The sequence below is a fragment of the Phyllobates terribilis genome, unplaced genomic scaffold (genome assembly GCF_046119375.1).
Source record: "Phyllobates terribilis strain yellow unplaced genomic scaffold, ASM4611937v1 Scaffold_2__4_contigs__length_985480577, whole genome shotgun sequence".
Taxonomy (NCBI): Eukaryota; Metazoa; Chordata; class Amphibia; order Anura; family Dendrobatidae; genus Phyllobates; species Phyllobates terribilis.
In genome coordinates, this window is record NW_027362762.1 from 760,331,053 (window position 1) to 760,344,595 (window position 13,543).

The 13,543-nt window shown below is 42.2% G+C and overlaps 1 protein-coding gene across 10 annotated transcripts in view; it reads right to left on the bottom strand.

Moving 5' to 3' along the window:
• TBL1X (transducin beta like 1 X-linked) overlaps positions 1–13,543 on the bottom strand; it is a 440,725-nt gene that overhangs the window by 59,769 nt on the left and 367,413 nt on the right. For all 10 annotated transcript variants that reach the window (XM_073667331.1, XM_073667322.1, XM_073667326.1 and 7 more), the window contains one exon: positions 3,328–3,473. In XM_073667331.1, coding sequence (XP_073523432.1) covers positions 3,328–3,473 — 146 coding nt within the window. The remainder of the gene's footprint in view (positions 1–3,327; positions 3,474–13,543) is intronic.

A 13,543-nucleotide genomic window follows, 5' to 3' on the forward strand; every position in this document is an offset into this window, starting at 1 on the left:
GGCCAACATGGCAGCGCAGATAACAGATCTTGGATGGAGATTATCAGAATAATATGCCGAGCTACGGGATATCCGATATCTGGTAGTGATGCAAAAACATATTAAAATAATTTAGAGATTAATGATCTATTATATATAGTGTGGAGAAAGACTATACACTGCGGGTCAGCAAATAGGTTTAAGAAACATTATCAAGCTTTTAACTACAAATCTCAAACAATAATTCCATGGAAGATTTACAGTATCCTTTCCATTAGTACATTTTACACATGCATTAATAGCATTAAAGGGTAGAGCTGTAGTTACTAAGTGGCCCCCTAAGGTATAGGAGGCTGGAAAATGGCCTGTTACTACTGTCCGCCCGGTATGACACATATCTTTGCATCCTTGTCTCTTACTTAACAGAAAGGGGTTAGGGGTCTTACCTATTTAGTATTTGTAAATGCCTTCTAAGTAAATGGAACTGTGCCCAGTATTTCAGGATAGATAGGGAACTGTAGTGATATTAATGGGACCTGTTGTCAGGGCTAGCTGCCTTTAATATTTCTCTATTGACAATACTCACAATATATCTAATTGGTGTCCTACAAATTAATAACTGTAAAAAAATATTTTTAACTTGAACCATTCGTCTCTAAAATTCTTTTACAAATAAGACCCAAAATAGTCATTTCTGGCTGATTTTATGACCATTTCTAGGCAAGTTTTAAGCCATTACCGCCACAGCCCGTTTTGGGATTCCAAAACCAAATTTTAGAAAAAACAAGACTGGCTCAGACTAAGAACCATTTAGTTAAGGAGTTATGTGCGCTCTTTTTCCTCCTCATGTGCCATTATACATAATTTTATGCTGTTTGTCTCTACCACCTATGTTTTAAATGACCTAATAAAGCATGGGAATTTTTTATGAAATACGAGTGCTGGCTATCTTCATGGATTCAACTTTTCCTGAACGCGGCAATACCCTATATGTAGTTGGAAACTACTATTTGGGCACACAGCCCTAAAGGGAGAGATGGGGCCATTTGGCTTTTGGAACATGGATTTTACTAAAATTCTAGTTAAAAGATGAATGACCTAAGTGGTGGATAGTTTTTTGCAGAATGAGTTGAAGTCTTTGTTGTTATGATTTTAGGCTGCATAAGATTGTTAATTGCTTTTTGAAGCAATTTTTGGGACAAAAATGAACAAATAAACAACAATATAGAAATATTTAGAATTTTATATTCATATGATCAGACAACTTTCTTCTTAGGGCCAGCATGATTACAGTCATACCAGCTTTGTAGACAGTATACGTATATATACTGTAAAAGTAGTAATATATATAAATCTGGTATGTTTTTTACTACTTTTACAAACTAAAACACTTATTTACAAAAATTTATTTATTTTTTACATTGCCATATTGTAGAGGCTATAACTTTCTTATTTTTTGCCTACAGAGCTGTTTGAGGCCTTGTTTTTTGTGGTTGTGAGATGACATATTATTATATATGACTTATTAATATTTTTATACCATTTTTGAGTGGCAATATGATGAAAAAAAAACATAATTTTTGTCATTGTTATTTTTGATATATTTTTTTTGAGTTAAATAGTTGCCTAGTTTTCTATTTTGGGTCATTTTGCCTGTGGTGATACCAATTATGTTTAGATGTTTTATTTTTTTCTGCTTTTACAATAAATAGTATATATTTTTCCATGACTTTTTTTGTGCTTTTTTTAATATTTTTTATATTTTTACCAACTTTATTGTGTTTTTTCTTTTACTTTTTGACCTAGTTGACCATGGGATCCGAACCTTCAGGCTATGTGCCCACGATGCAGAAATGTTCCGGATTTTTTCTTGAGCGTTTCTGCATCTCCCTGGCAAAAAAAACGCATGCGGATTGTACATGCGGATTGTACATGTGGATTGTACATCGGTTTTTCCTGCCAGGGACATGCGGATGTGAAGCGTTCTTCACATGCATTTACGCATGCGGGTTGACAAGCGCTTTCCAAGCGATTTTAGCATCACTTGGAAAGTGCTTGACAACTTGGTCACACTATATAAATCCATGCAAACGGCATGGATTTATATAGTGTGACCATAAAAGAATGGTAAAAAATAAAAGATAAATATTATACTTACCTTCTGATGGCCCCCTGTGTGCTTATCTCTGCTTGCCGGCAGCTCGCGGTAGATTTAAGGACCTGCCGACGTCAGCGGTCGCGTGACCCGTCACATGACTAAATGACGTCAACACAGGTCCTTTAGTCTAACGCGAGCTGCCGGCAAGCCAAGACAAACGCACCACGGGCCATCAGAAGGTAAGTATAATATTTATTTTTTTTTAATTTTTTTTTTACAGGTACTATGGTACCCGGGTCCGGAGGAGAGTCTCCTCTTATCCAAACCCTGGCACCATCCGCACATTGAAACACATGGATTCCACATGTACAGATACAGTGATGCGGATTCCATGTGTTTCCGCAAAATAATTGGTAGTGCTGCGTATTTTTCCGCAATGATAATCTTCAGCGGAAATTTCTGCAGCATGTGCACAGCACATGTGGATTATCATTGAGGAACATTGCAGACCTTCTACCAAGCGTTTTTTAAGCGTTTCTGCAGTGGAATTGCAGCTGCGGAAATGTTTAAAAAACACATAGTGTGCACACAGCCTCAATGATCTGATCCTTGGTCTAACCTGCAGTACATCAGACCTGTCAAATTTAAACTAACACGTGCCCTGCTAAACACTGTTTGTGACAGGGCCTAACAGGCCATTGTAGCTGACAGACTTGGAGGTCATTAGTTGGCCTCGGGTTTCCGTAGCAGCCATCGGCACCAAACAATTGCATCACGGGGGTATTAATGGGGTTAAAAAAGGAGCTCCCTCCCTCTGTTACCCATACAGATGACTCAGTTACTGATTAGCTGCAGTGTTCACATGGCATAACAATGTCACACAATCCCTGGGAGACCCAGCACCATTCCAATGAAGTGCGACAAATAAAGAATTTAAAAATGGGTTTTCCATGTAGAAGACAAAATTACTCTTTAAAATGAACCTGTCATGTGAAACGCTAATAGTGTTTTTTAATGTGAAAGGGTTCTCTTTAAATTGTGTTCTAATAGAAACTTGATGTTTTAATGAACTTCTTATGTTTTTGCCATTATTTCGAGTTGGAAGACATTTTTATTACAAATAACAGTTTCTCTTTTGGGTCGGCTCCATGGTATGATCCAAATGAAAGCCTATGGCCACTTCCAGCTGCTCATGTACTTATTATAGATTAGTGGTGTGTCATTAGGATGCTGTGAGTGAAGGCACTTACTTCATTGATGCTGATCTCAGCTTCCACATACTGTAAACCTTTCTGTAGGATGGAGATAAGAGCTGCAGGTGGCACTAGTGTCCCATTGATGTTGGACTGGCTGATGTGGCTTTCAATACCGAACGTAAATGCTGAGTGAGAGAAACCTGCAAAGAAGAACAGGCAGCCATGATATTCATCAACACAACACCCCTGCATTAAAAAAATAACAACATCTCGCTAGAGGAACAAATTTATTACCAGACACTTATTTTTCTCCATGGTTCGATACACCATAATATATTTTACAGTCTCATTAACGATGGGATTTGAATCGCTAATAAAATTCATACAATTTACGTGACATTTTCAACTCTGAAAACACACTTGGTTTATTCATTATGGGTACTTTTATTAGCATTAGGCATGATGGCAGTGATTATGCCTTCAAATGACTGTGTCTGTGCAGGAAATAAGAACATAATTATCTGCAAAATGTAAATTGATTGAAATCTCTAGGAGAGATCGGAGTATGAACAAAGCCGTGATTAGCAAATTGGAATTAGCAATATTTACGGTGACTTGTGACCATTGGAGACTCGACGCATCGCTTTATCAAGGATCATTTTAAGGGAGTACCAGTAAGAGCGTTTCATAAAAGCCCTTTATAGCGACCGTATTTCCATGTGGAGACATCACTGATGGAAGGTACAGGAATAAAGACTGAAGCTGCTTTGTTCTGATGTCCACATGACAACTGTGCAGCCTTGCCAGAAGGACACATTATACATGCACAGAACCATCCTAATCAATGTCCAACAGTTTGAAAAGTCAGCATGTGCTCATTGATGTGGATGGGCACTGTGTCAAAGTATAGGAGCTCAGCTAAGATGTTAAAGGAAATGTGAATGTCAGAAATTTGTTAAATTAATTTCTTAAGAAATCTACAGGATTCTTTTACATTTTCCATGTCACTATCTATATATAAAAATAACTGTAGTTATCAGATTGACACTTTCTATTTCAGTGGTTATCACATTATCATCACAGGTATACAACGTAAGATAACAGCTAGGTCTCATTCAGACATCAGCGGACTGATTTTCATTAGCGTTTTGGATCAGATTTTCATCAGTGTTTGGTCAGTGCTTTAGTCTTTATCATCAAAGAATATATCATATGCTGAGAAGCTTCTCCTAACCATTGTAATAATAAGAACGGACACAGATTTCACAAGGATGGCGGTTGCGCAATGTCGTTATTTTTACAGACCCTAAACGGCCGATGCATCAAAGTGTTTTTACCAGAAAACTGGCGTGAAACACATTGACTAGTCTCAATTTTTGTTTTACATCTTCACGCCTGTTTGAAGGCGGTCTGTCAAAATGGGCAGCGCTATAGAGGAGCCGGGATGGGGTGTGGCTATGCCTGTCAAATTCAGCAAAAGTGCAGGCATTTCTACTTCTTCAATGGAGTAATATTTCTGGAAAGGTCCACAGAGGCGCACGCCAGTAATGACTGGATACAGAAGTAAGCAAGGGAAGCGGCACTCACCACCCTCACTTACTTATTTCTTACTTAGAATATTGTGTACAATTTTGGTCTCCGGTGTATAAAAAGGACATAGCTGAACTAGAGCGGGTGCAGAGAAGAGCAAGCAAGGTTATTAAGGGAATGGGTGGACTTTAATATCGAGACAAGTTATCAAACATGGGGTTATTCAGGTTGGAAAAATGAATGCTTCGGGGCAATTATATTACAATGTGCAAATGTATGAGTTGACAGTACAGATCATTCTAATGATCTTTTTACACCTAGATCTGCGATGGGGACAAGGGGGCATTCACTACATCTACATGACCAAAGGTTTAATCATAATCACAGATACAGATTCTTTACTGTAAGAGTAGTGAGACTACGAAATTCTCTGCCACATGATGTTAAAATTAAAGAGAGGTCTGGATGCGTTTCTTAAAAAATATAATATTACAGGTTATGAGTACTAGATTCTGTGATGGGACTTTGATCCAGGGAACTAATCCAATTGTCGTATGTGAAGTTAAGATGGAATTTTTCTACTAATGTGAAGCTATTAGTGTCTTCCCTATGGGGTTTTTGCTTTCCTCTGAATCAACTTGCTAGGCTATAGGTTGAACTTGATGGACTTAAGTCCACCTTCAACCAAAAAAACTGTGAAACTATTTCGATCACAGGAGTGCAAACAGAGACATCAATGAAATCAGTAACAGAGGTTTCGCGTGAGCTCACGCTTCTTCCGGCTCACATCCATAATATATACATATACTAGCTATAATTGCTTTATAATTAAGATCCCTCTATAAAGATATACATAATACAGCATATAATTGCTGTGGCCACTGATTCAATGCAGCGATCACATGCCATTTGCCTGTAAATAAACATATTTAAATACATTTGAGTAGCCATTAGCGTTAGATGATAATTAATTGGGTAGAAAGGCAAAATGAGCAATTGTAAGTACACAGTGCTATATAATATGATGATTGCAATATATTAAGAGGATAAAAACTTTGATAGGAGGAATGCTTCTTTAAAAGGGTTGTCAACTACTCAGATAACCTCTTCTTAATTACCATATTCCCCCCACAAAATAATAACAACCTGTACTCACGTCCAGTATCCGCTCTGTTCCAGCTATGTCAGCACTGAGTCTACTGGGGGTCATGTGATGTGGTTATGTAACTTGAGCTCTGCAGCCAATCAGCGGCTGCTTATGGTCAGCTTCATTTTCAGTTCCTTTTCAGGAAACTGCCAAGAAACGAGAGCTGTAGTTGCTCTTTGACCTCCTCTGGATGTCAAGTTACATCCAAAGGAAGTGACTGAGACTGAAGCTGCCCATTAGCAGCCGCTGATTGGCTGCAGGGTTCAAGTTACATAACCACATCACGCGAGCCTCGGGAGACCTGGCACCAACGTTGCTGGAACACTGCCAACACCCAAGGTGAGTACAGGCTGTTATTATTTTACACTAGATGGTGGCCCGATTCTAATGCATCGGGTATTCTAGAATTTGTATGCGGCCGACAGGGCGCAATCAGCAGAGCAGTGTTTAAATTTGGCAGCAAAATCGCTGATTGGTCGAGGCCGGCGGTCGCGACTAATCAGCAGAGCAGGGTTTAAATTTGGCGCCAATAATGCTGATTGGTCGCGGGCAGCGAACGCGACCAATCAACAGAGCGGGGTTTAAATTTGGCGCCAATAATGCTGATTGGTTGTGGCCGGCGGTCGCGACCAATCAGCAGAGCGTTATTTAAATTTGGCGCCAATAATGGTGATTAGTCACGGCCGTGACCAATCAGCAGAGCGGTGTTTAAATTTGGCGCCAATAATGCTGATTATTTGCGACCGGTAACCGCGACCAATCAGCATAGCGGTGTTTAAATTTGGTGCCAATATCGCTGATTGGTCGCGGCTGGCCACCGCGACAAATCAGTAAAGCGGTGTTTAAAATTGGCACCAATAATGCTGATTAGTCGCGGCCGGCAACCGCAACCAATCAGCAGAGCGGTGTTAAAATTTGGCGCCAATATCGCTGCTTGGTCGCGACCGGCCACCGCCACCAATCAGCGAAGCGGTGTTTAAATTTGGCGCCAATATCGCTGATTAGTTACGGCTGGTGGTTGCGACTAATCAGCAGAGCGGGTTTAAATTTGGTGCTAATACTGCAGATTGGTCGCGGCCGGCGACCGCAACCAATCAGCAGAGCGGGGTTTAAATTTTGCGCCAAAATCGCTGATTGGTCGCGCACGGCGGTCGCGACCAATCAGCAGAGCGGGGTTTCAATTTGGCGCCAATAATGCTGATTGGTCGCGGCCGGCGACCGCGACTAATCAGCAGAGCGGGGTTTAAATTTGCCGCCCATATCGCTGATTGTTCGCTGGGGAGCAGCGCTGCCTGTGCGGGTACTTCCGCTGTGAGCAGCTGGGAGATGAGCGGCTGCTCGCAGCGGAAGCATCCCGACCGGCAGCGCCGCTCCTCGGTCCTCCATTCACACTTGCCGTTGGGAGATCAGAGCGTTGTTTAAATTTGGCGCCAATCCCGGTGATTGGTCGCGGTTGGCTGGCGGCCGCAACCAATCAGCAGAGCGTTGTTTAAATTTGGCGCCAATCTCACCGATTGGTCGTGGCTGGAGTCGGCGACCAATCAGCAGAGCGTTGTTTAAATTTGGCGCCAATCTCGCTGATTGGTCGCGGCTGGCTTCCGCGCTCAATCAGCAGAGCGTTGTTTAAATTTGGTGCCAATCTCGCTGAATGGTCGTGGCTGGAGTCCGCGACCAATCAGCAGAGCGTTGTTTAAATTTGGCGCCAATCTCGCTGATTGGTCGCGGCTAGCAGCCGCGCCCAATCAGCAGAGCGTTGTTTAAATTTGGCGGCAATCTCGCTGAATGGTCGCGGCTGGAGTCCACGACCAATCAGCAGAGCGTTGTTTAAATTTTGCGCCAATCTTGCTGATTGGTCGTTGCTGGAGTCCGCGACCAATCAGCAGAGCGTTGTTTAAATTTGGCGCCAATCTCGCTGATTGGTCACGGCTGGCAGCCACGACCAATCAGCAGAGCGTTGCTTAAATTTGGCGCCAATCTCGCTGATTGGTCGCGGCTGGCGTCTGCGACCAATCAGCAGAGCGTTGTTTAAATTTGGCGCCAATCTCGCTGATTGGTCACGGCTGGCAGCCAAGACCAATCAGCGGAGCGTTGTTTAAATTTGGCGCCAATCTCGCTGATTGGTCGCAGCTGGCGTCTGCGACCAATCAGCAGAGCGTTGTTTAAATTTGGCACCAATCTCGCTGATTGGTCGCGGCTGCCAGCCGTGACCAATCAGCAGAGCGGTGTTTAACTTTAGCGCCAAGATCACTGATTGGTCGCGGGCAGAGAGCGCGACCAATCAGCGAATCGTATTGGTGAGAACCGGGGAGCAGAATCGTATTGGTGAGGACCAGGGAGCGCCGTTGCCTGTGCGGCTACTTCCGCTGCGAGAAGCCGGGAAATGAGCGACTGCTCGCAGCAGAAGTATCCCGACCCGCAGCTCCCCGGTCCTCCCTTCCGCATGGAGGTCAGCGGCGCTGGCGGTCGAGGTCCTTCTGCTGCTACAGGCCGGGAGATGAGCGCCTCGCGCCGGTCATCTCCCGGCTGCATCTCCGTCCCGCAGATGAGCCGCTAACGGCCGCCATCTTTTTTCAGAAATCCCGCGGCGCTGACTGGCCGCTGCCGGACCAATGAGTGACGCGGGATTTCCAGGACAGACAGACAGACAGACAGAAAGACAGACAGACAGACAGACGGGATAAGACGATTATATATATAGATGGGGGAATATGGTGACAAACAAAAGGTTATCTGAGTAATGAAAAACCCCTTTAATAAGAACATACAACATTGTTTAAAAGTGTATGCAGATAAATTAAGTAAATTGCAGAGTATGTGGTGGGTTCAGATTTAGCTTTAGGTTATGGGGTATTGGTGCAGAGGATTCCTATGGGGACGCATCCATTGTTAAAGATATTTGCATTTTTACAAAACAAATCTCAGAACAATGCCTTCTTCCTCTGTGGAGTATAAATGAGCCTTATTGTGTGAGTCACTATTAAAAGTCCCTATTTCAAGAAGATATACAATATTAATACTGATTCTGGGTCTCCAGAGAGAGACTAATCTGCTTATAATAACATTCCTCTGAGCCCTTCTTGCTATTGGAAGTAATTATATGTCTGATTTTTTGTGAAACTATTCTGCAACCAAAAACATGTTCTTATGTTTTGATTTGCATATTTCTTGTGCAGGGTATAATCTAAAACTACACAGGAAAATGAGGATAACATACAAATTATGATATGTGCCAATTTACAGTGAATCGTAGCTATAAGTAAATTTATTTCCTACACATATATATTTTAGAACGTAAAGCCTTGATATTATAAGACGTGCAGTAATGTCTTTTTGTTTTTAGTCAATTAATTTATGAGACATGGTATTGGAGTTCATGGTTAAGTCCCTTTTATCTAAGGATATTCAAGTCAATTTATTTTTTATACTTTAACATCTAGTAGAAATATATGGCCCATTCTGCATTTTATATAAAAAAGCACCATATATATTAGCACATAGAGTGCCTATGATTCTGTAATTCAAAGCTGTAGAGACTATATGTGATGTCGTACAGTCAAGCATTTCTTAGTGAGTCTATACTGGTCTTGATCTTATACATAGCAAATCTAAAAATGTTGTTTTAATATAACATCTTCCTTCATAGTAAGATTACATAGTTGCATAGGTTGAAAAAAGGCCTAGGTTCATCAAGTTCAACCTTTCTCCATCAATTGTACATTTTATCTTATCTATAACCCACAATATTATTTGTACTAAGGAAATCATCCAGCCCTTTTTTAATTGCTGTTATAGTATCTGCCATTATTACCTCTTGTGGTAGGGCAGTCCACATTCTGACTGCTCTGACTGTAAAGAACCCTGTAACGTTGGTGGGTGTGGACCTACTGCGCCACTTGCTGGGATTACCCTGGAGGGGCGTGACTAAGCGGCTACCTGGTTTTCGCTAGAGCCTCTGGTGGTGAGGTTAGGCTTGGCCGTACGTAGTCACCAGGTACCCCTCCATGGCAGTCTGCGGGACCGCAACAGTTGACCGGCGGGTCAGAGGCATGGGTACGCGAAACAGGAGGGCTAAGACAAGACGTGGTCAGACGGTCTGAGGTTGGGGCAGGCAGCCTAGAGTCAGTAGCCAAGGGCAGGAGCATAGAGTCAGTAGCCAAGGTCAGGAGCAGAGAGTTCAAGCAGGATGGGAACACTAGATGGGTCGGTAACGGGTAGTAGAATATAAATGCAAACATAAACATGGACTAACAGGGTAGGAACCATCTATCCACGTCCTTACCAGGTTGTATATCAGGCTTTACATCTATATTATACTGTGTGTCTTTGGTTGGGAATGGCTGGGATCTTCTCTCCTATAAACCCTCTGCTATGATGTTGTGACAGCATGTCTTGCCTCTCTATGGCTAATACTGAATGTGTTCCTTAGACTTTTTTACCCTGCTGCTATCATATGCACTTAATGCATTTACTCATGATTGAATTACATGTATATGTACTTTTGCACTGAAGGTTTACTTATCCCTTAATCAAGGCTGAGTTTGATCAATATTGTTTTGTTTTACAATGTAAATCTGCACAAGCACTTTATGTGAACTATTAGCATTTTATGCTACATGCTCTCTTACATTATAGATTACATGCTGCCATGTATTTGTACTGTATTATATACGACTTTCCATTGGACCATGATCAGATTGATAGCCTTTTCCCTTTCTTGAAGTTAGGCTTTACTCTTGCCTAGATCACTGTATACTCCCTGTACAGACGTGGCACTTTGGTGTCGCTTCTGCTTCCCCTTTTATCTTGAATCTTAATTAGAAACATGTTGTTACTTTTTATTGATTGTTGAAATAAATATTTCTAATTTTTACTTGATATGCTCCAGTTTCCTACACATTTCTTGGTTTTATTATACACTGTGTTCCAAATTATTATGCAAATAATATTTTCTCAGATTTTCCCAAATTACCTATATGAATTGCATAGACACTCCTTTTGATGATGCTCCAGATCATGCATGAAATGATCTTGATGGTCCAGATGGATGGAGTGGAGGATGGCTGGTTGATGGACACCCCATGCAAACACGGCTACGGCACTAACAAGGAGGAGGTGGAGTAATGTTTTGGGCTGGAATCATGGGGAGAGAGATTGTCGGCCCTTTTAGGATCCCTGAAGGGGTAAAGATGAACTCCATAATGTATGTTGAGTTTCTCAAACAGCACTTCCTTCCATGGTTCAAGAAGAAGAACCGTGTATTTCACAGCAAGATCATTTTCATGCATGATAATGCCCGGTCTCATGCTGCACATAACACATCTGCATCTCTGGCTGATATGGGCATAAAAGGGGACAAACTTATGGTGTGACCCCCATGCTCCCCTGACCTCAACCCCATTGAGAACCTCTGGAGCATCATCAAAAGGAGTGTCTATGATGGTGGGAGGCAGTTCACATCTAAGCAACAGCTCTGGGAGGGTATTCTGTCCTCATGCAAAACAATTGAAGCAGAAACCATCCAAAACCTGACAAATTCAATGGACAAGAGACTTCAGAAGCTCCTTTCGAACAAGCGGTCCTATGTGCAATTGTAACATCACCTAGAATAAAGTTTTGAGTTGAAAACTGTTTGATTTCAGTTTGTAATAACCTGCTAATGCTTATAATTTCAAAAATGACTATTTTTTGTTCTTTATTAAAATGAAAAGGTTGAAAACTCTGCTGTGCATAATAATTTGGAACATGCATTTTGAGTGCAGTTTGAGTGTTTTATTTTGTTAAAAATATACTGTTATCATAGGCAGTTTGTACAAAAACCTTTCAATTGTACTCTAATAGTTATTTGACTGAAAAATTACAATGACTGCAATTCATATAGGTAATTTGGGAAAATCTGAGAAAATATTATTTGCATAATAATTTGGAACACAGTGTAGAATTAAGTCCAGACAGCACAGCAGGACTGCTGTTATAGTGTGAAGTCTAGACAACACACTCGGACTGCTGTTATTGAGTGAACCCCAGATTACATTGCTGAACTGCTATTATAGAATGAAGTCCAGAAAGCACAGGAGGACTGCTGCTATGGAGTGAAGTCCAGGCAATACAGCCAGACTGCTGTTATACACTGAAATCTAGACAACACAGCCGGACTGCTGTAATAGAGTGAAGTCCAGCCAACACAGCCAGACTGCTGTAATAGAGTGAAGTCCGGATTTCACAGACGGACTGCTCTTTTAGCGTGAGGTCCAGGCAACACACTCAGACTGCTGTTATAGAGTGAACTCCAGACAACATTGCCAAACTGCTGTTATAGAATGAAGTCCAGTCAACACAACCAGACTGCTGTTATAGAAATAGGTCCAATCAACACAGCTGGAATTCTTTTATTGAGTAAAGTCCAGACAACACAGCCGGACTACTGTAATAGAATTAAGTACAGACAACACAGCCAGATTCCTGTTGTAGAATTAAGTCCAGAAAACACAGCAGGACTGCTGTTATGGAGTGAAGTCCAGGCAACTCAGGCAGACTGCTGTTATAGAATTAAAGAAGTTGTCCACTGCTATAGAGACTGCCCCATTGTATTTAAATGGTGGAAATATTTTTTTTTGTAAATACCTTCTGCTGTGATTATTGCCTGTGAGGGGGCTATCGCTGACTGCATCATGTGACCTGGCTGCAGCCGGCTCTGGCATCTGCTGATGTCACGTCAAGTTCTGGCTGCAGTCGGCCGTGACCCCGTGACGCGCTCCCCGCTGATTGATGGGTTGTGTGCGGGGTTTCATTGCATGTCACAGCCCAGCATCCAGCGCGCGTTTTTCCATTGAATGCAGAGGAGAGGGAAAGCGCATGATGGATGTTGGGCTGTGACATGCAATGAAATCCCACCCACAGCCCATCAATCAGGGGGGAGCGCGTCACTGGGTCACGTCCGACTGCAGCTGGAATTTGACGTGATATCAGCAGATGCCAGAGCCGACTGCAGCCGAGTCACATGATGCCTGGTGAGAGGTCAGCTCACAGGCAACAATCACCACAGAAGGTATTTACTAAAAAACTCATTTCCACTGTTTATATACATTGGGGCATTCTCTATAGTAGTGGACAACCTCTTTAAGTCCAGACAACACAGCCAGACTGCTGTTATAGACTAAAGTCCAGAAAAAACAGCAAAATTGCTGTTATGGAGTGAAATTCAGACAACACAACCAGACTGCTGTAATAGAGTGAGGTCCAGACAACACAACCAGACTGCTGTAATAGAGTGAGGTCCAGACAACACAGCCAGACTGCTGTAATAGAGTGAGGTCCAGACAACACAACCAGACTGCTGTAATAGAGTGAGGTCCAGACAACACAGCCAGACTGCTGTAATAGAGTGAGGTCCAGACAACACAGCCAGACTGCTGTAATAGAGTGAGGTCCAGACAACACAACCAGACTGCTGTAATAGAGTGAGGTCCAGACAACACAGCCAGACTGCTGTAATAGAGTGAGGTCCAGACAACACAACCAGACTGCTGTAATAGAGTGAGGTCCAGACAACACAGCCAGAGTGCTGTAATAGAATGAGGTCCAGACAACACAGCC